Genomic DNA, 24753 nt, shown 5'->3' with positions numbered 1-24753 from the left:
GAAGCATGCATGACTTTTCGAAGCATAGGCTTGCTACTTTTACCACATTCTATTGGTCAAAACAAGTCTTAAGGCCAAAATCCAGATTCAAGAGGTGGGGAAATAGATTCTACCCCTTGATGAAAGGAGCTACAAAGTCATATTTTGAAAGGGGCCAGCATTCAGGAATGGAGATAATTGTAACCAGTTTTGCAAGGAATTTATCACATGTCTTTCTGTCTCGGTTGTCTGTAGAGTGAATTCATAGCTTGACAGTCTCAACAATCAACTTAACTCTTATTCTGCTTTTGCTAGTATAGACCATATTCAAATTTAGCTGAAAGGATATTTGCGCTATAAGTCATACAACCTTGTATTTTGTGAATTTTCATGGATGTAGTGTCCAAGTCAAAGAATCATTTCCAATGCCAATATAAATGTACTAATCTACTGTTAATGGTGGAGTGGAGTTAGTGTCATCCCTAAAAGAGTTAGTAACAATTTGAGCTGGACTTTTTCTTTGAATTCAACTTGGTCAGTTTTGAAAGACATGACTTATTATTTAGTGTGATTTCATTTAGGAGTTTCTCAGCATGGGGTATAATGAATGTTAATTCAAATTTAGAACGGATGGCGTCCTCTGCCCATTTACAAATATGAGGAGAGTCATCATTTCCATCATTAATTTGCTAATTCACACACATGGAAATGACTCATAAAGACTTTGTTTCAAGATTCTTTTTTTTTTTTTCAGTTTTCTTTTGCTTTATAAGAGTGGGAAGGATTTGTCAGTTGAGCAAGGATCCTTCATCTCCTTCACTGATGCTGCTGGGAGTTATTAATTAGGTTTCTGATTTTGGCTCTGCTCTTTCCTGGTCACCGTGATGTGTCATTGAAACAGACCCATTAAAATGAGTGATGTGTGTTGTAATTTCATTAGTGTCATCAATAATGTATTATGCTTTCCTTTTAGTAGTCTCTTTTTGTGTTGTGTGTGGGTCAGGATGACTGTATGAATTACATTTATAAGATGCAAATTGTTACAGATGAGAAGATAGGCATGAGGGTGGAATTAATGTTATTTTAAACATGATAACTACTAAAATGATTTCAATTAAATAATATTTTAATTAAGTCTGATGTCTCTACATGCCATGCTGAGATACATGTTGTATGTATGCAAATAGGATGGTGATTTATTGAATTAAAGCGATGCTAACATAGTCCATTCTTCCTTCTGAATTGGAGGAAGACAGGTATATATAAGAGCAGGAATGGCTCACTAAGGACTGTATAAGTTAGAGTGTTTGTAAAGAACAGAGTATTGGCATGAAGACTCTTCAAGTATATTTGGTCATTTTTCTTCCCATCCTATTTTCTTGCTGGCCATGTGTGTTTTGACTGGCTATTGGTCAGATTCCCAGTCTGTCCTAATCTAAAAGGAAAAGAAAAAAAATGTATATAGGGGAATCTGGAGCCCTTGTTGCTCAGTGGTTAAGAGCTTGGCTGCTAACCAGAAGGTCGGTACTTCAAATCCACCAGCCGCTCGTTGGAAACCTATGGGGCAGTTCTTCTCTGTCCTATAGGGTCACTATGAGTCGGAACCTAACAACAACAACATATAGGGGAAGTGGGGCACGCCTGGGTACTCTGATACAGTATATATTGTTGAAATTTTTTTACAGCATTTGACTAAGGCTCAATTTTGAAGAAATTGCATGCGGATACAAAAGGTATTTGGTGAGAAATTTCCATCAGAAGCATTGATCTAACTGAAATATTTTCAAAGGCAAAAGGCATTTGCACACTGAAAAATGGTACGACAGCAGTTTGCTCCCCAGGGAAGATCCTGGAGTACTTAGAGTTAATGGTTAAACATGTAAGACAGTTTTCAGAACAAAGATATATATGGAAATATATGTGAAGAAATGTAAAAACAGTGGATAAGTTTTGTTTTAGCCTTCCATTCAAATATTAAAAACAAGATAATATGCTATTTTTTTTAGAAAGAACTACAAATATAAGAATTTATTTTATGCATGCATGGATCTAAATTATTTTTAGTACAGAAAGAGAAATTGGAAAAGATGAATTCCTTTTGAAAATCAGTAGGAGAAATTATCCCTCTCATGAAAATTTAAAGAAGATATTCTCAATTTGTTTTTAAGGTAATATAATCTACAAGAGTGAAAAATGTATTTTCACTATATAATAAAGATTCACTAACTTATGTCAGCAGCTACTCAAAATGAAGGTTTCCTCCTAAATTATGATGAAAGAATCCTAGCCACTTACAGTCAATTAGAAGCTCAGTATCTGTAGTTTTATGCCGATTTGTATCCAATTTGGCAAGAAATAGATGTGAGTGTTTATCTTACATAATAGCTTGTCACGAGCCTGCTACTCGAATCATGTAACATATGGAAAATGTGCTTAGCTCCTTGTAGAATTTCACAAATCAAAAAAAGATCCATTTCTATTCACATGGCTTGTTTACAGTCATTACAAAAGCATGTTACTCTATTGCTTACTAGTTAGAAAAAACAAGTGTTGGCATACTCCAGACTCCATTGCGTTGGTCTTTAAGGATATATGTATTGCTTTCCAGTTTGAAAAAAAAAAAAAAAAAGGTCTCTTTCTTGTGCTTTAAACCTTTCTACAGTGTATTTTTATTCTTCCACATTATCTCTCTTCTAGATCTTTAGCAGTTATGGCTGAAAACTTATATAAATATATTAGGGACTGGGCTCATGCTTAAATGAATTGCCATTGAGGGATTAATCCTGTAACCTTTATGAGCATGTTTTATTAATATCATCTTGTCATTAAATTGAATATTAATAATATTTAACATTTAATAACCATAGAATGTATAGGTAGGACTGCACTTTATGCCAATGGGTTTTGAAAATGTGGAAAAGTCACTGTCATAGCTTGGAATTTATTAAACATGTTTTCTATAATATACTAATTGCAGTGTTACAGTTCACTTAAAGGCTAGGTCTCGATGACAAGGATTATAACAATTTTGTTGGTCACTGTGCTGAGCAATATGTCCTCAAGGAATAGAAGTATTTAATACAGTTTTTGAAAATATCTCTTGAGCTCTTAAATTGCTGAAATATATTTTCCATGGAATGACTTATAATTAAACATGAAACTGACAAAGTGGAGGGAAAGAATTCAAAGCTATAAATAATATGAAGGATGATTAAATACTTTGATTATGCTAACTTATTTTTATTCAAAAAGGAATGTAAATTGTCTACAAGTAAGTACTTTTTAAATTACCAAGTAATTAAAATATATTTTAAACTGTATTTATCCTCAAAATATCTTAAATAATAAACCACGTTTCTTCATATTCACCACCCATCTGTCAGTTTGTTGTACTTTATGGTGGCTTGTGAGTCGCAATGATGCTGGAGGCTATGGCACTGCTATTTTAAATTCCAGCAGGATCATCCATGGTAGACAGGTTTCAGTGGAGCTTCTAGACTAAGACAGAGTAGGGAAGAAATGTTTGTAATCTACTTCCAAAATTAGACAATGCAAACCGTATAGGTTGTAACAGGATATTGTCCAAGTTGCTTGCTTTGGCCACGTCATTAAAACCAAAAAACCAAACCCATTGCCATCCAGTTGGCCACATCATTAGGAGAGATCAATGGCCGTAGGAGGACATCATATTTGGTGAAGTAGGGGGCCAAAGAGCATGTGGGAGACCCTCAGTGAGATAGATTGGCATGATAGCTGGAAGAATGGACACGGACATACTGACGATTGTGAGGGTGACACTGGACTGGGCAATGTTTTGTTCTGTTGTACATATGCTCACCATAAGTCACAGTTGACTCCACAGCAGCTAACAACTTCATCATCATTATCAACATATCTCTCTCTATTTGTCTATATATCTTATCTATCATATAGTTTAATATTCCAGTAATAAAAAATTGAAGAGTAATGATGTCACATTCATTGTCAAAAAGAACATTTCAAGATCTGTCTTAAAATACAATGCTGTCAGTGATAGGATAATATCCACACACCTACAAGGGAGACCAGTTAATATTCAAATTTATTCACAACTAATGCCAAATGTGAAGAAATTGAAGATTTTTACTGACTTCAACAGTCTGAAATTGATCAAACATGTAATCAAGATGCATTGATAATCACTAGTGATTTCAATGGGAAAGTTGGAAACAAGGAAGGATCAGTAGTTGGAAAGTGCAGCCTTGGTGATTAGAAATAATGCAGCAGATCACATGATAGAATTTTGCTAGACCAATGACTAATTCACCGCAAATTTTTTTTTTTTCAACAACATAAACAGTGACTATACATGTAGACATGTAGATGTCTCCAGATGGAATACATGAAAATCAAATTGACTACATCTGTGAAAAAAGACCGTGGAGAAGCTCAATATCATCAGTTGGAACAAGGCCAGGGGCTGACTCTGGAACAGACCATCAATTGCTCACATGCAAGTTCATGTCGAAGCTGAAGAAAATTAAAACGAGTCCACAGGAACCAAAGTACATCCTTGAGAATATCCCACCTGAATTTAAAAACCATCTCAAGAATAGATTTGACACATTGAACGCTAATGACTGAAGACCAGATGAGTTGCGAAATGGCATCGAGAACATCATACATGAAGAAAGCAAAAGGCCATTAAAAAGACAGGAAACAAAGAAAAGATCAAATTAGATGTCAGAAAAGACTCTGAAACTTGCTCTTGTACGTCGAGTAGATAAAAGAAAGAAATGATGAAGTAATAAAAAAACTGAACAGAAGATTTCAAAGGACAGCTTCAGGAGACAAAGTAAAATATAATGAAACGAGCAAAGACCTGGAGTTAGAAAACCAAAGGAGAAGAGCATGCTCAGCATTTCTCAAGCCAAAAGAACTGAAGAAAAAATCCAAGCCTAGACTTGTAATATTGAAGATTCTATGGATAAAAAAATTGAACAACACAGGAAGCATTAAAAGAGCATGGAAGGAGTATTCAGAGTCACTGTACCAAAAAGAATTGGTCAGCATTTAACCATTTCAGGAGGTAGCATACGATCAAGAACTGATGGTATTGAAGGAAGAGGTCCAAGATATCTGGCAAAAAACAAGGCTTCAAGAATCGGTGGAATACCAATTGTGATGTTTCAACAAACAAATGCAATGCTGGAAGCACTTACTCACCTATGCCAAGAAATTCAGAAAACAGCTACCTGGCCAACCCACCAGAAGAGATCCACATTTGGGCCCATTCCAAAGAAAGGTGATGCAACAAGTATGTAGAAATAGTCAAACAATATCATTAATATCACATGCAAGTAAAATTTTGCTGAAGACAATTAAAAAACAATTGAAGCAGTATATCGATGGGACTGCCAGAAATTCAAGCCTTATTCAGAAGAGGACATGGAATGAGGGATATCATTGCTGACATAAGATGGATCTTGGTTGAAAGCAGAGAATACCAGAAAGCTGTTTAGCTGTGTTTTATAGATTATGCAAAGGTTTCGATTGTGTGGATCACAACAAAATATGGATAACATTGCAAAGAATGGGAATTCCAGAACGCTTAATTGTGCTCATGTGAAACCTGTACATAGACCAAGAGGCAGTTGTTCAAATAGAACAAGAAGATACTGCGTGGTTTAAAATCAGGAGAGGTGTGCATCAAGGTTGTATCCTTTACCATACTTATTCAGTCTGTATGCTAAGCAAATAATCCCAGAAAGCTGCACTATATGAAGAAGAACACGGTCAGGATTAGAGGAACACTCATTAACAATCTATGATATGCAAATAACACAACCTTGCTTGCTGAAAGTGAAGAGGATTCGAAGGACTTACTAATGAAGACCAAAGACTACAGACCTCGGTACAGATTACACTTCAACATAAAGAAAACAAAAATCCTCACAACTGGGCCAATAAGCAGCATCATGATAAACAGAGAAAACACTGAAGTTGTCAAGGATTTCATTTTACTTGAATCCACAGTCAACACCCATGGAAGCAGCAGTTAAAAAGTCAAAGGACGTATTGCATTGGGCAAATCTGCTGGGAAAAAAAAAAAAAAAAACTCTTTTTAAAGTGTTAAAAAGCAAAGATGTCACTTTGAGGACTAAGGTGCACCTGACCCAAGGCATGATGTTTTCAATTGCCTCATGTGTACACAAAAGCTGGACAATGAATAAGGGAGACCAAAGAAGAGTTTATGTCTTTGGATTATGGTGTTGGTGAAGAATATTGAATATACCATGGATGTCCAGAAGAACAACCAAATCTATCATGGAAGAAATAGAGCCAGAATGCTCCTGAGAAGTGAGGATGTCTGGAATTCACCTTATAAAGTTTCGACATGTTGACAGGAGGGACCCATCCTGGAGAAGGACATCATGCTTGGTAAAGTAGAGGGTCAGCAAAAAAAAAGGAAGACCCTCAACGAGATGGATTGACACAGTGGCTGCAACAATGGGCTCAAACGTAGCAAGTTTTTTGAGGATGGCGCAGGACCAGGTAGTGTTGTTCTGTTGTGCATAGGGTTGCTATGGGCCAGAATCGACTCCACAGCACCTAAAAACAGAAACGTCTTTATTTCAGTGGTTTACGATGAATTATATCCTGATACTAAAACAAAAAACAACAGCACAACAACAACAAAAAAACGCTCCTCCTCCTTAAATGTCAAGCTTATGTTAACATGGAAAAAAAAAAAAAAGAGACTTTTGTATAGATTCTGTCTTCTAGGAGAATACATGAAAATATCCTAGACAATATTATCTTCATTGTGGAATTATTTGTGTTTGGGTCAAAATTATTCTTGGATTGTTTAAGGTCTTTTTTTTTTTTTTTTGCCCTTTAATAATATTTTAGTTTTATGAATTAAAACTAATACTTGGGGAATATTTCATAGTTTTAACTCATTCTTTCTATTGTTTTTTAAAAAAAAATTTGATATCAAAACACCTTTAAGTTGAAAATTGTATAGGTAAAGATAAATATACACTGCTATATGTTGTTGTACGTCGTCGGGTCAATTCTGACTCAGCAACTCTGCATGATAAGGTAGAACTGTCCTGTAGGGTTTTTAAGGCTGTAATTTTTACAGAACCATATCTCCAGGTCTTTTCTCTGGCAGAGTTGATGGTGGGTTCAAACCACCAAGCTTTCAGTTAGAAGTTGAGCTCTTAACCGTTGCGCCACCAGGGCTTATTATACTATTATACCGTATTTTATTTTCATGCAAATAATGTGCGCCTTCTATGTTTGTTTGCCAACCGCATATTTTCATTGGCAAACATAGGTATTTTTGTAAGAGTTGCTATGCCAATTTTTTTTACGTGTTGCTTTAAAAAAAGAAAAAAACAGCGTACTTATGAAAATACCTCATGGGGGTAGATTATGATTGGTAGATAAATGTAGGAGACTTGTGTTATTTGTGTAAAAGTATGGTGTATGTATGCGTTTATATGAATTACTTTAGCATGATTGAATGGCTTCTTCTGAAAATCTCATTTCATGAATACTTTTGGAATAGCAGGAGGGAAACTCCTATTTTGAAAAGTGTCCTGCTTCTGTTAGTAGATCCAGATTTTTCTCAGAGTTCAGGGAGCCTGACATTTCCTATTGCTGGATAAATGAGTCAATCATATTTACTGAAATAATTCTACATTTCCAAATTGGCATGTTTTCCATCTGAAACAGAAGCCTAGGAGGAGCAGTTGTACGTATGGACATGGATTGTGCATTTCCTAGGCCAGGCAACCCCAACAGGGGCCAAACCAGTAGATCTGGGACTGAGCCAGCTGGAGATAAGGAGATGACTCCAGTGCCAGAGGTGGTTTTGCCCTGCTGTTTGTCCTTCTGCATTCTGGAAACCCTGGTGGTATACTGGTTAAGTGCTATGGCTGCTAACCTAAAGGTTGGCAGTTCAAATCCACCAGGCGCTCCTTGGAAACCCTATGGGGCAGTTCTACTCTGTCCTATAAGGTCACTATGAGTCGGAATCGACTCGACGGCAATGGGTTTGGTTTTTTTGGGTTTTGTGCTTCTGCGGGCTACAGAACTCCAATGCTCTAGGCAGGCATACACCCAAAATACTGCTCATGACTTATTTGCCACTGCTCTTAGAAGGTTTTTCCCTCTCCCATATCTAGAGAATATGTCTTTCTTAATACAAAGTTTAAACCTGAATTCGTCAGTATTTGGAATATAGTCAGTGTTTCTTGATTGGCTCTATTTAATTCATACAGCGTTAAGTTTACTCGTAGGCACAAACATCAAGGATATTGGATTATTAGGGGTAGCTCCTATTTCAAATGATCTATTTTGAAAAAAAAAAAAATTGAAAGAACCTCCGAGTTCAAGGGTCTCCTGCCCTTACTGCCACCCACCACGTACTTGTTGTCAACTAAAATTTCTCTCCAGAGATACAAATTCTGTTCTTAAATTAACAAGGGCTTAAAATGTCAAATAGCCTGAATTGAAATAATTTAAACAAGCTTTATTGAGTCTACTATGTTGCCAGCATCAAACTAAGCCTGATAAAATTTCAAATAGATTAAATCACCATGATTGAAGACCTCCAATGTTTGTAGCACTGAATTAGACCTGATAAATAGCGTGTTTCTCTACCTTGAAGTGCAAAGCATATATATATATGTATAGGGATTAAGGCACCATGATAGAAAATAAAAGGCATTGAAAAGATGGAGAGGTGAATATTCAAGACCAGTTGGATATTCAAGTTAAAAAAAAGATGACTTGCAGGGTTCAGGCTTGAGTGATTAGGTGGATTTCAGTGCCCACTAACCACTACCCATGGCCATTGCCATTAGGTCAGTTCTGACTGTGGAGACCCCACATGCTACAGAGAAGAACTGCTCCATAGGGTTTTCTTGGCTATAGTCTTTCTGGAAGCAGAACATCAGGCCTTTCTTTGGCGGCACCACTGGGTAAGTTAGAACCACCAAGTGTTAGGTTAGCATTCGAGCATAAACTGTTTGCACCACCCAGGGATCTACACAGTACAAATAATAAAGAGATATGGGTGGTAAATCCAAGAAAGGCTAAGATAGAGGAGTGCTGGTGGAGTGGGAAACAATGATCTAGAATGTTATATAAAACTGAGGTTAGCTCTAAGGAAAATTGTAAAACAATTAAGCCTGGTGTTGTGGCTCTCCTATCCTCACCCTTAAATGCATTCCATCTTCTCTAACTCCATTATCACTAATTCAGGCCTTTGTCACCTTTCATCTGGATTAAATGGTCTTCTGTTCTTCAGGCTTTATATTACAAACAAATTAATTATTCAAAAATAAAAATCTGAACACTTTATTGCTCAAAATATTTCACTGGTTTCCTATTATTTCCTTAACATGGTAAGAACAAGGGGACATTTCATGGTTAAAAGTCAGGAAAGGTGAGCATCAGGGTTGTATTCTTACACCATACTTATCTAATCTGTATGCTGAGCAGATAATCTGAGAAGCTGAACTATATGAAGAACACATCATCAGGTTTGGTGGAAGACTCTTTAGCAACCTGAGATATGCAAATAACACAACCTTGCTTGCTGAAAGCGAACAGGACTTGAAGCATTTACTGATGAAGATCAAAGACTACAGCCTTTGGTATGAATTGCACCTCAACATAAAGAGAACAAAAATCCTCACGACTGGGCCAATAAGCAACATCATGATGAACAGAGAAAACATTGGGTTTGTCAAGGATTTCATTTTATTTGGATCCACAGTCAATACCCATGGAAGCAGCAGTCAAGAAATAAACAACGCATTGCATTGGGCAAACTCGTTGCAAAAGATGTCAGGATCCATCTGACATAAGCAATGATCCCACGTGTCTGTCAGTTTGTCGTACTGTGGGGGCTTGTGTGTTGCTGTGATGCTGGAAGCTATGCCACTGGTACTCAGATACCAGCAGGGTCGCCCATGGAGGACAGGCTTCAGCTGAGCTTCCAGACTAAGACAGACTAGGAAGAAGGACCCGGCAGTCTACTTCTGAAAAGCATTAGCCAGTGAAAACCTTATGAATAGCAGAGGAACATTGTCTGATATAGTGCTGGAAGATGAGCCCCCCAGGTTGGAAGGCACTCAAAAGATGACTGGGGAAGAGCTGACTCCTCAAAGTAGAGTCAACCGTAATGACGTGAATGGAGCAAGGCTTTCTGGACCTTCATTTGCTGATGTGGCACAATTCCAAATGAGAAGAAACAGCTGCAAACATCCATTAATAATCGGAACCTGGAATGTACGAAGTATGAATCTAGGAAAATTGGAAATCGTCAAAAATGAAATGGAATGCGTAAACATTGATATCCTAGGCATTAGTGAGCTGAAATGGACTGGTATTGGCCATTTTGAATCAGACAATCATATAGTCTACTATGGTGGGAATGACAACTCGAAGAGGAATGGTGTTACATTCATATAGCCATGACTTATTCTCTCACCTCTTCTCCTACACTTGCCCACCCTGGTCCAATAATTTGATCATACAGAAACACATGCATTGATCTCACTGAGAACACCTGCAAAGGATGTTGTCTCTACTGCTTCTAGCTTGTATCCTTCCCAAACCTTTGTAATTGGTAACTCCCATCATCCTTCTAGAGGAAATTCAAGAATCCTCCATTACGAACCTTTTTCTGACCTTTCTTAGCAGTACTCCATCATCTGTTATCGCTAGAACTTACAGTTCCACTCTAACAGTTGGGCAACTGTATCTCAATTATTTACACATCTGCATCTCATATCAAATTATGGAATTTCAGCTAGTTTGGGTTGGGAGAAAGTCAAGTGCGATAATCACAGCTTTCTGCAAAAATGAATCTCTTTCTATCAGTAAATAATGGGGATTGTTTTAGACTTGCCCAAGGCCAAATTCTTCCTTCTCAGCAATTTGGCTAAGGTACAGAGAAAAAAAAAAATTGTACAGGGCACCATGTTATTACACACTGATACTTGTGAGAAGATGGTTTTCTAAATGTCAAACACATACAATAGGAGAGAGAATAGTAAAATGAATTCCATACCCAGTTTCAAAAATTATTAACCAGTGGTCAATCTTGTCCTATCTATATTGTCTATAGCACCACTCTTCTTTCTTTCCTCCAAATATTTTTAATCGAATTCCAGACATGATAACATCTCATCTGCAAATATTGCTATATTTATTTCTAGAAGATAAAAGCACTTTTAAAAAAAACATGATGCCATTATCACACCTAAAATATTAATAGTTTCCTAGTATCATTAAATATTCAATTAGTATTTATAGTACCTTTCATTTTTTACATAGTTTGAGTCAAGATCTAGTAAGGTCTATATTTTCCAACTAATTGATAGTTTCTTTTAGTCTAGACCAGTGGTTCTCCACTAGGTGTAATTTTACTCCATAAGGGACATTTTTGACAATGTCTAGAGATATTTTTGGTTTTCACAATTAAGGAATGGGTGCTACGTCTAGGGGGTAGAGGCCAGGGATGATATTAACATTCTTCAATGCATTGGACAGTCCCCACAAAAAAAGAATTATCCAGGCCTAAATACCAATAGTGCTGAGACTGAGAAACCTTGGTCTAGAGGTTGCACCTTCACCTGTTGTTTTTTTCATTACCATTTATTTGTTGAATAAATTGTGTCATTTGCCCTATAGTGTCCCACAGTCTGTATTTTGCTGTGACATACTGGGTTGTCATTTAATATATTTCTTTTTCCTCTATATTTATGAACAGTTAGCTCTAAAGGCTTCATTGGGTTCAGATTAATTATTTTTTAATTAAAAAACGTTTTAGCAAAGCTATGCTGCTTCATAAGCAGTGTTGTGCACTTCCATCAGGAGGCACATAACATCTGATTATCTCTTTCTCTCATCAACATGGAAACACTGATGATCAGTGTCTCTATGCATTCACTCGTTAAGGGTTGAAAATGGTGATATTGTATCTTTACTACTTCTTCATGTAATACAGTCATTACTGTTTCTTGGAAATATCAAAATGTTTGAGGTGGAAATGGCATTGTGCAGAAAACATTGACACATTCTATATATTTCTTTTAGAAACATCCTGTACCACCTGGATGAGAAGACAAGCCAGTTTTCTATAATCCTGGAGGCTTGGGAGCACTGCAAATCACTTCCATCAAATGAGACCCTTCAAGAAGCCCTGTCAGAGGTGTTGAACAGCATTAATTCAGCTCAGGTTTACTTTAGAGCAGGACTTGATGTGTTTGAGAGTGTCTTGGTTGGAAAGAACTGAGAAAACTCCCAGCATTGTAAGAAGTTTGTTTACAATTCCACAAGCAAAAGCTCTAATCTGACCAGAATTTCTGACATTGAAGAATTCCCCCCGACCCAGTGGCTTTTTTGACAGCTCTAATGAATTATTACATTGTATTTTTTTAATGTACATATATTTTGCACATTTAATATTTCTCTTATGTCTATATATCTGTATATATAAAATCAAGTTATAGAAATAATACTAAAGATTTATCTATTCAGAAGAAATCTGCTGTATTTATATTCCAAATGTTTTGGGGGAAAAGATCTCAAGAAGTTCTGGACAATCTTTGTTCCTATGGACAAAACACACAGGAACAAAACTTAACCCCTACGTTAGAGCTATTAATGACCTAGTTTCTGTAATAGAAATGGAGAGTGGATATGGTTTCAGGTTAACTTCACTATTAAGTGTTTAATATGAAGAATTCAAGTATTCTGACTGAGCGATTGGTTGACCAAAGCCACTTTGAATGTCTTTGTTTTATGAAATGAAGTGCCTGTTCTGAACACAACTAGATGTAGTAATACACTGGTTATGAAATTATATTTTTGAAGTATTTAAAAAAAAAAAAAACAAAGAGCCATAAAACATTCCAGGGAAGAATCTCAAGTTAGCTGCACAGAGCAATTTAAATGCAAATTCTTTTTCCTAACAACTTACAAGGTGACTAGCTTTGAAACCCCTAATTTGCCTCCGTTGATTTTGTACAAATTTCAGGACTGATGTATGCCTTATGAGGGAGAAAATATTTCCTTTTTTTTTCTGTTGGAACCACTGAAACAGAGGTTACTCTAAAATGAAAGCATCTCACATTACTTTTCCTTCTTGTATCTTTTCTGCAACGTCTAGCCATAAGGCACTTTTCACAGAATAATACATAATTTTCACAGGAAAGTAGCAAAGTTTCCTTTGAAAACTCAAAATATATTAAAAAGCATCAGACTGCTATTTCCACCACTGACGAAAAGGATTTACTATGAAAGAAATAGCTGTTTTGATCAAGGGAAAGCTCTTAATTTTATGAAGAAACTCTTGATATTTTTTTCCTTCTTGAACCCTAAGTGGTGACTGAGATTAAAATGTAGAAAATAACCATGCTTCTGATGTTACACAGAAAATTCAGCATGACTATGTGTCTTTTCCATGCCTCAATTTTTCTCTCATGTGAAAAACGGAGTTTTCATACTGACAATATCGTTAGATGGGCCTAGCCTTTACTGTTTTCTCCAACCCCAAAATCCTGGCTGTTAAGTAAAAGTTTAAACTTTTAGCTTACTTTAGAAATTAATTTCAAAATTTTTCTTCTGGTATTAGGTAAGGCAATTCCTTTTAGGAAATGTATGCTCAGAATATTTCATACGAATTTTCTTCTACACTCTAACACACTTCCCCCGTAACACACAGCTAGAATGACATTACAACAGTCCCTATACTCTTTACGGATGAGCATAAAATGAATCTTAGTTTAAAGGAAAGCTAACATTGAGGGGAGAGAATTAATCACTATTGATTAATTGATTTATAAGGGTCAGCTGTTCCTTCCACAGCAGTGTTTATATGCTCAAGGCGAAGCAGAGAATTGAGGCAATTAGCTAGGTAATTCAAGCACAGATCGTTTTTCATCTGAATTGCCTGTGTGCATATATTTTTCACAGGAGAGATTAGGCTACAGTATTTTATTTCGTTTTTTTTTTTTTTTTTTTAAATAAGCCTACTTATTTGAAAATATTCACCATGTTAAATACTGTCTATAGGAAAGGCCTAAAATGACCAGGTTCCTGCGTGCCTTAACATGAGTGCTGTATCTTGCTCTGCAGAGATCAGTAGCAGAAAAGATGTGGAAATACACATACGGACACATGAAGGGCCAAATAATAGAATGCCTTATACCAAAGAATCTGAAATATTTAATTACATTTCAGCATGTTCGTCGGGAAATGAATTTAAAACAAACAAACCAAGACAAACTCTACGAGTTTGTAGTTTAACATTTTGGAGGAAAATTCTCAATAAATTTATTCCCTTCACCAGCAGTAGCATTGACAGCAGATGATATTTCCTCTTCTTCTTCATTTTTTGTTTACAGACAGTATACCTACAATTGGAAACCCTGGTGGCGTAGTGGTTAAGTGCTACAGCTGCTAACCAAGAGGTCGGCAGTTCAAATCCACCAGGCGCTCCTTGGAAACTCTATGGGGTAGTTCTACTCTGTCCTATAGGGTCGCTATGAGTCAGAATTGACTCGATGGCAGTGGGTTTGGTTTTTTTGGTTATACCTACAATAAATCCCATTGGGCAGATAAAAATCTTAACAGCCTGTATTTTTCATTCCTAAGTTGTGTGGTATTTGGTATTTGAAAACTGCAGTTAACTATGGACTAACATGTTTTTAGTAGTCTGTTTAAGAGATTATGCGAAGAAACTAAATTATAATTAAAACAGATGTCCAACAATTCTCTGGAAGCTGCTCTATATGATAGGCTGCAGCAAACCTCTTACCTAGGTGCATTACTGCTATGCTATAATTACCTCAAACCAAAACACACACAAAACCCATTGTCGTCAATTACCTCAGGATTTCTTCACACTTATATCATTTTAATTTTTTTCCTCATAGAATCAAGTAAATGAAACCCTGAGAAAATCAATAGTAAGTGTTTTCTGTGAATTAGTAGTATGTTTACATTATTGCTGAGACATGTGAGTACCTTGCTCCTCTCACAACCCTTCATATATAGACTGGTACCCAGACATAAAGAATCACAGATGGTTATCCTCCCAGGAAATTGTGGCAAAAGTTCAGGACTGAAAGTTGGATTCAGGCGGGATATATATGCGGCACTGCCATTTACAGAAAAGCATCGATCCTAGAGCCAAAAGGAAGCCCGAGAGACATTCTCGTCCAAGCTCTAAGATCTTGCCTTCAGTCAGGGAAGATATTATTACCCCCATCAGATGTAGTAACTGAAGCCAAAGTGATTAAGAAACTTGGACATAGTCATATATTTAGTGGCAAAAGTACTATCAGATTCCAGCTTTCCTACTTTGTCATACGGCATCCTGCTCTCTCCCCGAGGATGTAGGATTATAGATGATGTTTTCCAGTGCCTTCTATGTAACCAGCCATTCTATCTATCAGATGATGCATGGGCTAAGGAGCCCTGCTCTTAATTCAAGACTAGCTCATTCTCTGACTATACCTGACAAACAAAATTGCCCCAGGGAGTCTAGGCAAAAGACACAAAGACTGAGTGTTGAGAAGAAGTGAAAAGGTTTTCTACATGACACCAGAAGTCAGGAAGGAGGAATTAAGCACAATACTTTGATCAGAGGACGTGTTAATTCTCTATTAAATCAGCAGTTTAATCAGTGTTTCTCAAGATGTGGATTTAGGGAAGTGAGGCCCAGAAATCGTAATCTTCAGCAAGATTCCCACTTGATCCTTATGGACCCTAAAGTTTAAGAATTTGTCATCTACATTAATCCTGGGTCCAGTGAAAGCATTAGTTGGCAACATATCTAAATAAATTGAACAGTCACAACTACGAGAAAGACCTAAAGCTTTGTTATTAATGGCACCATTAAGAAAAGAGCCATTTTATCCCTTAGGAAAGGATTAAGATGCGGCTAACATCTGTGCCTGCAGGCACTGTGCTGGACTTTTTCATGTTTTTTGTTTGTTTTATTTTATTTTTCTTAATTGAATTCCCAGAACAACCTATTTTAAAAATAAGGAAACAAGGTGGAATGACTTGTCCAAAGTTGACACAGTAATAAAAATTGGCAAGGTACATTTTTATGATGGGGTCTCTGGTTTCCAAGCCTGTGCACTACATACTGTGTCCTGAAGAAAGTGTCAGAAGGGTCTTTGGGTTGTAGAAAGTGGCATAATTGAAATTTTCAACGTATTTCTGCACAGTTGATCAGACTGTGTGCAGTAAGAAGCTTCACAGCTGTAATGAAGGACTTTGAAGACCAATTTGACAGTATTCCTTGTGATGGCAACCCACCCCAACAAAGTTGTATACATGTTGGTAAATTTGAAGGTATTTATTAGAGCATTGAAAATAATTATACCATTGTAATATATCATGACAACTAGATTTACAAATATTAAAAAGAGACAAGGAGCCAAAAGCCTCCCAATTTCCTTTTCAAAACGTCTATGTAATTTCACTGAAAAAAAAAAACAGGCGCTGTGATTTAACACCACAGTTTTATGTCACTCTTAAGAAAATATGAATACCTAATTGGCTTTATTTTATGAAGTAAACATATTTCATAATACAAATATAAACCAAACCAAATCTGTTGCCAAGTTGATTCCGACTCATAGCATACATAAATAAGCAAACCCTAATTTTAATTTGTATAGAAAGATGCTGTATGTATCTGTTCACAGTGGAAAGATAAATGTTACAAAATAAAATTAAAAAAATGATCATGTGGTACCATCTAATAATGACTCAGCATCTTTGCCACAAATGAAAAACTAAAATTATTTGCATGATAAATTGGTAAACCTAGCCAAAAAATGTTCTCATGTGACATTCTGTGGTATGTGTGATTAATTACTCAAAAAATTAAGCTTCCCTTTGAGGGCAACACATTTTCACCTCATTGGTTTCATAGGCTATTTCAATGTGCCTTAGCCACACATCCACTTAATAGAAAGGAATTATTTTAAAGTGTCAATCCATGTGTTGGGAGGAAAGAAAATGAGCCTACCTATCTCAATAAATATATCAACAACATAACAAAGTTTTATTACAGGACCATGGGCACAGCCCAGCAGAAAAAGCCATCAAACCATGTCATACTTGAGAAAATAAATATTCTATCCAGCTATGCCAGCGAGTTTGCATGTATTACACGAGTTTGAATTGGTAACTTCCAAAAGCTTCATTAGAATCTGCTAGTCTGAAAGACCTTGAAAATCTTCACAGGGTCTTCAACACCCCCATTACGTGCAAATACATTTCACTTAAGTAGGTTTTTTTTATGCAATTCAGAATTTCAATTGATATGAATTTGAAAGAAGAATAGTAGCAAAAGAGTTGTTTTTTTTATTGTAGTATTTTCTAGTGATCATCATGTACACTGAATTGTCTGTTTTCTCTTTCTAGATACAGGCTTGCAATGGGACTTAGGTGTTTTTTTTGTTTGTTTTTTCCTAAGAAGTAATTTTAAAATCCATCCATCTCGACATAAATTTATGTTAATCAGCCAGAGTTTTATTTCCCTAATACCTCTCCATTATTCTTCCAAGATATATTCTGAAGAACCTTTAGGATACCTGAGACTGCCAAGAGTCCTAAGACCTTTCAAGATGACATATTCCTAAAAGACATTTATAATCTAACACTCAGATTGTATCTGAATTTACAAAGCAAAGAATTAAATGGAGGCAATTTCAGGTCACATTCAAGGAAAATAAATTGTTGCAAATTGCAATATGTTCCTGGTTGGATGATTTTGTGTTTGAATTATACAGTCATATGGTTTTCTGTAACCAAAAATGTACTTTTGATGTTTTCAGCCAAAAACAATCATTGACGCCAAAGTAATGCATGGCTACACTAATTTCTTATGCAGGATTCAGTCAAGAATTAACTCTGAAGCAGTGGATTCAGTGCCTACATCTAGACAAAGCTTTAATGAGTGTAGACACAGCCTAACAGTTGTTAGGCCCAGTCAATTCCTTTGATGTCTTAAGCCAATAGGCACCGAGATAGCTTTTCTCAGAGAGAAACAGATTTTTATTTTCCAGGGGCTAATTAATATGCACCACCTCGGTCCCCAAAGGACCACACAGGTGCCTGTTCTATGCCATATGTCATGTGCTATATTCCTGCTAGCTCAAGAGATTAATATACAATCATTATTATGAATTATTATGTTGCTTTGAAGTTAATGTCGGTCTTTTGTTCTAATTAAAGTAAAAACTTGACATCTGAATAGAAGCTTAACTAGAGAAGTGGAGTTAGAGTCCCTATTTTAATGAACTACATGTATTTTTCAATCAAAATATGTAATTATTTAATTACCCAGCCTGCTCAGTAGTTATAACTCTGAAACTTCTTCAGAGAATCTGTATTGAATATGTTACCATGTAGTGTGTATTTTATCTTTTGAATTTCTTAGCCACTTTTGATTCATGCTTTTGGGGTATGTGGTAGCATTTTCATAACATTAATAATAATGATTTGTTTACCTTTATATCAAGCTGCTGCAAATGGACTACCTTGCTCTGAAAGTTGAAAGAAAAATGCTATGGCTTTATAAAGACAATTTTAGGGTATCTGTTTAATATGTAACAAACACTCAAGCAAACAAAATATCTTTCTAGGCCATTGCGAGTTGTCTGCAGGAAGTAAAATGCCCAGATGGTTAAGCATAGCTCACACAATTATATTCCAAAGATGTTATAAATAATCCCATTGAACCGCTGAGATTTAGTGTTTACAACTGACATGCAAAGGTTTAAGGGCAAATATAGCCCACATTCTAACCTGCTACTCAGAGAGTATGAATAGAATTGTATTCAAAAAAAAAAAAAACCTCTAGAATACTTTGAGGAAACCCTGGTGGCATAGTGGTTAAGTTCTACAGCTGCTAACCAAAAGGTTGGCAGTTTGAATCCTCTAGGCGCTCCTTGGAAACTCTATGGGGCAGTTCTACTCTGTCCTATAGAGTCGCTATGAGTTGAAATCCACTCTATAGCAATGGGTTTATTTTTGGTTTTTAGGATACTTTGGAGGTTAATTTGTTTTAACAAACATCTAGAAAATCAGCAGGTCATTTGATAATAGTTTCATACATGTATTTGGTATGTTGGTAACAACCATGTGTTTAATCATGTCTACAGTGTAGTAACATACAGATATATAAAATTTTACAATAAGTACAATTTCTCAGTGGTATACAATAGCACATATGTGTGTGTGTTATATAGATATATAACACACACACACACATATATATACATACACACATATATATATACGTATACATATCTCCCAAAAATGAAGAATGGGAGACTTAGAATTAACTAGAGGTACAATTTGGAAAACAACATCTTCAAGTAAATTTGCCTCCATCAGCAACAAATATCTCTCAAGAGGTGTCTCGATTACGAAGTTGCACTGAACTATTTTAGTGTTGAGTATTGTTCAAAATAAGGTGATTATCATCTGCGATTTGGAAATCTTGTTGTTGTACAGAGATTTCTACTGTCATTGTCTTTTTGTTGTAATTGATTTTTAATGGCATTGATTTCGAGGCCTGTATCTGCAGTCTAATTACCGCATAAGGTTGAATGTCTAATTTTTATCATGTGTAAATGAATGTCCAGGAGAAATTTAGTGCTTTCTATATTTAGCCCAAGTGTGATCTCAATTCATTTGATAACCTTATAAGTGTTACTTATATGACTCAATATGAAACTTAGGAATGTATGTTGTGATTCAGAGTGACAAAAATGGATTGGGATACCACATCCGTTAAGAAGATGAGTGAATATTGTATATTTCAGTTGCTTAAATATTTGCACATAATTGAAAACACAGTACTATAAAATGAAGGCATCTTTTTAAAAACCTATGTTAGATACTGATTTATAAATGCAATGAATATGTACAGCAAAATGGTAATGTTTAAAACGGACATTTAAAAATAGTAAATACAAGTGAAAATCATTGTTATACTGTGTTTTTTTAATGACAAAATACATAGTATTTTAAATATGCCAAGTTCAGTAGTTGTTAGTAGGTATTATGAATGAATTGTTTTTTATGTAATGTGCATCACACACAGAGGAATACGCCTCGTTCAAGGAACATTCTCTGTTACCATCTTTTCCCTCTTTGTCTTCCATTTATTTCTTGAACATTCAGTTCTCATATTGGGCCTTTTATGTGTAGTTTGCACTAAGTTCTAACAGTTAACAACATCTGCATCTCCACTGCTAAAGAGTTATTTCCCCAAATTTGCTCTAAAAAAATGGCATCAGTTATTTATCACCGAGAAAGGGATCTCTATTTCCATAGTATAACAGATTCCATTCATTTATTTGTGTGATAAACATTTACTAAGAGCCTACTCTAGGCCAGGCACTGTGTTAGGTGCTAGAAATACTACAATGATTAGCAGTTTTACCTTCTAGAACTTCACAGCAGCAATGCTAGATTCAGATGTACCCGCAGATACTGTAGTGTATGTATTCCAAGAGTATTTAACAACAGAAGTAGTTCAAAGACAACATGTGCTCAGGCCATATGCCTATATCACTGGGCCTTCCTTAAGTCTTTCTAAGACTAACAATGATTGTTTCTTCTCCAGTATCCCAGCTATATAATAAAAACCACTTGCTTTAAAGTCAATTCCAACTCATGGTGACCCCACATGTGTCACAATCGAACAGTGCTCCATAGGTTTTCAGTGGCTGATTTTTCAGAAGTAGATCTTCAGGCCTTTCTTCTGAGGTGCCTCTGGGTAGATGTGAACCTCCAACTTCTTGATTAGCAGCAAGCGTGTTCACTGTGTCACCCAGGGACTCATTGTACTGAAGAGCCCTGGTGGTGCAGTGGTTATGTGCTTGACTGCTAACCAAAAGTTCAGTGGTTCAAATGCCCTAGCCACTCTGCAGGAGAAAGATGTGACAGTCTGCTTCCATAAAGATTTACAGCCTTGGAAACACTATGGGGCAGTTCTGCCCTTTCCTGTAGCGTTGCTATGAGTTGGAATCGACTCAACATCAATGGGTTTTGCAGGGATACCATTGTATCAGGTCCTCATCATTGAGCATAACTTGGATGACATCTTTTCACCTTTAGAACAGCCTATGAGATAGATGTTATCAGGTTCTCTCATTTGTTGAATGTGAAACTGAGGCCTAGGGAGATTAATAGCTTGCAGTAGTTATTGTACTACTATACATATATATAAGGAGCCCTTGTGGTGCAGTGGTTAAAGCAATTAACTGTTAACCAAAAGGCTGGCTGTTCAAAACCACTAGTGGCTTCTCAGGAGAAAGATGTAGCAGTCTGCTTGCATAGAGATTTACAGCTTAGGAAACCCTATGGAGTTACTTGAGATACATATACACACTATTATACACACACACATATATATACACATATGTACACATATATAGATATAAAAAATTTAAATACTATCTGCGCAATTTCATATATAAAGTAAAACAATATACAATCATATTCATAGATATGTATACATGTATTCAAAAGTATGAAAATGCAGACTGAAAAAACATCTGATTGTGCTAAGGATAGAATACAGAGGAAGACTTTAAGATGTTAACTGTCGTGTTTTATTTCTTTTATACATGAAAAGGAATTGAAGCGAAAGTGATAAAACACTGGATAGTTGAGATTATTATTCTCATTTCTTTACTCCCTCCCTTGTCAATTTTATATGGTGAGTACATGTTTTCCTGAATTAAAAAATAAAATCCTTAAAGTCGGGTAAATCCTAAAAATATGACCTGATCCTAGAGGCCACACTTATAACCACTTAAGTAATCTGCCTTTCTAAATGGCACTGTATGCACAGCCCCTTACCTTTCCCCTTCTTCAACTATACTAATTTTATAAGGCAGAGTTCCTACAAGGCATTCTGCTGACAAATGTAATTTCGGCACAGTTATATTGCTTGCCCATCCTTCTCCTCCCTGACTCTTTATCTCAGTAAATACACCAGTTGTTCAAACCAAAAAGCTAGAACATTTCCATAATTTTCTGCTTTGAAGAGTCTGTTTTTTTTTTTTTTTTTTGTCCTCAGCCTCAACAAAGATTGTGATTATTATATTGTGGTTTTTGTGGAAAGAGCAATCTATAGACTGCTTATTTATCCATTTAGATATGACAATATTATGAAGTATTTAAGGTGGCTAACCTACAGACAGTAGTACATGCTGAACAGATTTCCATTGTAACACAAGTCATAGCTTTAGTGGTTTTCCATCATTTTCAGCATGAAATCCACATTCCTCAGGATCAGATCTATAGCTCTCTGTAGTTGGCTCCTACTCCTATCTTTCTTCTTCAGCATTGCCAATCTTTTAGTCACATCTTATACTCTTTTTTTTTTTTAATTTTTTTTTTTTTTTTTTTTTTATACTCTAGCCAAGCTGAAAGACAGGAGCTCCCTGTTGGTGCCACATTCTCTCATGTCTCAATACCTTTATGTCTGTTTTCAGTCCCTCGATGGAACAATCCCTCATTCACATACATAGGCTGCACATTTATTTTATCCAAAATAAATATTATTAATGAAGTTACCTCAAACTTCCTCTCTATGGAAAATTATTCAGATTTCTCTCACAGTGTATGAATTCATCACATGAGGTACTAGTATTTTCTGAGGTCAGTAGTGGTAGCTGGCCACTATCTGGTTCTTCTGGTCTCAGGATAGATGAGGCCGTGGTTCGTGTGAGATATTAGTCCTATAGAGTAGTTTTCTTTTTTGAGTCTTTAGTTTCTTTCCTCTGGCTTTCTCCAGGCAGGTACAGACCAATAGTCATATCTTAGATGGCCACTCACAAGCTTTTAAGACCCTCAACACTACCTTCCAAACTAGGATGTAGAACATAAACTTTATGAACTGTGTAATGTCAATGGTCCTAAGCCTTCAAACCAAGTAAACCAATCCTGTGAGGTGTTTGATTATGCCTAGGAAGTACCCATAACAGTGCCTCCTATGTGCTTTATTATATCTATATAAATATACATGCAGCATATACAAACATGTATATATCTATACATGCACATCCGCATACTCACATATGCCTCTCTATACACATATATACATACATGTCTACCTGTGTGACCACATACATATTTTTTGGTTGCTATTGCTGATGACAAGATACTCTTAACATGGGCTGTTTCCGTAGATATTTTGGGCTTACCTACATTTCTAGGTTCCTTTGCTCTAGTCTTATTGACATTTTGTCATAATCTTGAACTTTCCCAGCACCTCCCTGGCATAGTGCTTTACACACTGTATATTCTCTCTTGCCCTCTCTATTGACTAAAACCCATTGCCATCAAGTCAATTCCTACTCATAGTGACCCTAGCTACTATTCATTTTCAGATTTAAGTGGACCTTTTCATGAAGTTGTACCCAAATTTCATGAAGTTGTACCAGGACATATAAAATATTCTTTTTTTTTGGTCCCATAGCAAATGCACTTTTTTGTCATTGAACTTAGTTGCAGTTTTAAACTTACTTGAGATTATTTGTTTTATATCTGACTCTGCCACTAGAAAGTAACTTCCATGAAGGTAGCACCAACATCTTATTTACTCACCATTTTATCCTAAATACCTCTTGAATCTAGCACTGAGTAAACATCAATATATATTCAATGAATTAATAGATGAATAAATGAAGCTGCTTGAAACAGCCTGGATGATCCTAGCTACTGCCTTGAGAAGGGAATAGAAAAAGAATAACAACATTTTTATCACTTGAGTATTTAAAGAAGCCTAGTGAAAGCTAAGATGGACCCTGGCCAAAAGCAGAGAATACCAGAAAGATGTTCACCTGTGTTTTATTCACTATGCAAAGGCATTCAACTGTATGGGTCATAACAAATTATGGATAACATTGTGAAGAATGGGAATCCTGGAACACTTAATTGTGCTCATGAGGAACTTGAACATAGATCAAAGGCAATACTTTGAACATAACAAGCGTACACTGCATGGTTTAAAGTCAGTCAGGAAAGGTGTGCATCAGGGTTGTATTCTTTCACCATACCTATTCAATCTGTATGCTGACCAAATAATCCACGAAGCTGGACTGTATGAAGAAGACCAGGGCATCAGGATTGGAAGAAGACTCATTAACAACTTGCATTATGCAGATAACACAACCTTGTTTGCCAAAAGTGAAGAGAACTTGAAGCACTTACTAGCGAAGATCAAAGACCACAGCCTTCAGTATGGATCACACCTCAACATAAAGAAGACAAAAATCCTCACAACTGGACCAATAAGCAACATCATGATAAATGGAGAAAAGTTTGAAGTTGTCCAGGATTTCATTTTACTTGGATCCACAATCAACACCCACGAAAGCAGCAGTCAAGAAATCAAAATGAACATCGCATGGGTAAATCTGCTGCAAAGGACCTCTTTAAATGTTGAAAAGCAAAGATGTCACTTTGAAGACTAAGGTGTGCCTGACCTGAGGCATAGTGTTGTCAGTCACTTCATATGCATGTGAAAGCTAGACAATGAATAAAAAAGACCGAAGAAGAATTAACTTCTTTGGATTGTGATGTTAGGGAAGAGAAATATACAGTGGACTGCCAAAAATGTGAACAAATCTGCCTTGGAAGAAGTACAACCAGAATACTCCTTAGAAACAAGGATGACAAGACTATGTCGCACATACTTTGGTTATGTTTTCAGGAAGGATC

The 24753-nt window shown here is 36.1% G+C and overlaps 1 protein-coding gene across 23 annotated transcripts in view; it reads left to right on the top strand.

The window, feature by feature from the left end:
* NAALADL2 (N-acetylated alpha-linked acidic dipeptidase like 2) overlaps positions 1–19964 on the top strand; it is a 1621055-nt gene extending 1601091 nt beyond the window's left edge. For 22 of the 23 annotated variants that reach the window (XM_049867803.1, XM_049867806.1, XM_049867798.1 and 19 more), the window contains one exon: positions 12079–19964. In XM_049867803.1, the coding sequence (XP_049723760.1) occupies positions 12079–12277 (199 nt within the window). In that variant the 3' untranslated portion in view covers positions 12278–19964. The remainder of the gene's footprint in view (positions 1–12078) is intronic. The other variant, XM_049867813.1, reaches the window with a different exon arrangement.
* The last annotated feature ends 4789 nt before the right edge of the window (positions 19965–24753 follow it).

Source organism: Elephas maximus, chromosome 23 (genome assembly GCF_024166365.1).
Source record: "Elephas maximus indicus isolate mEleMax1 chromosome 23, mEleMax1 primary haplotype, whole genome shotgun sequence".
Classification (NCBI taxonomy): domain Eukaryota; kingdom Metazoa; phylum Chordata; class Mammalia; order Proboscidea; family Elephantidae; genus Elephas; species Elephas maximus.
Note: the sequence above shows the minus strand (reverse complement) of the source record. Positions and strands in the feature narration are given on the sequence as shown.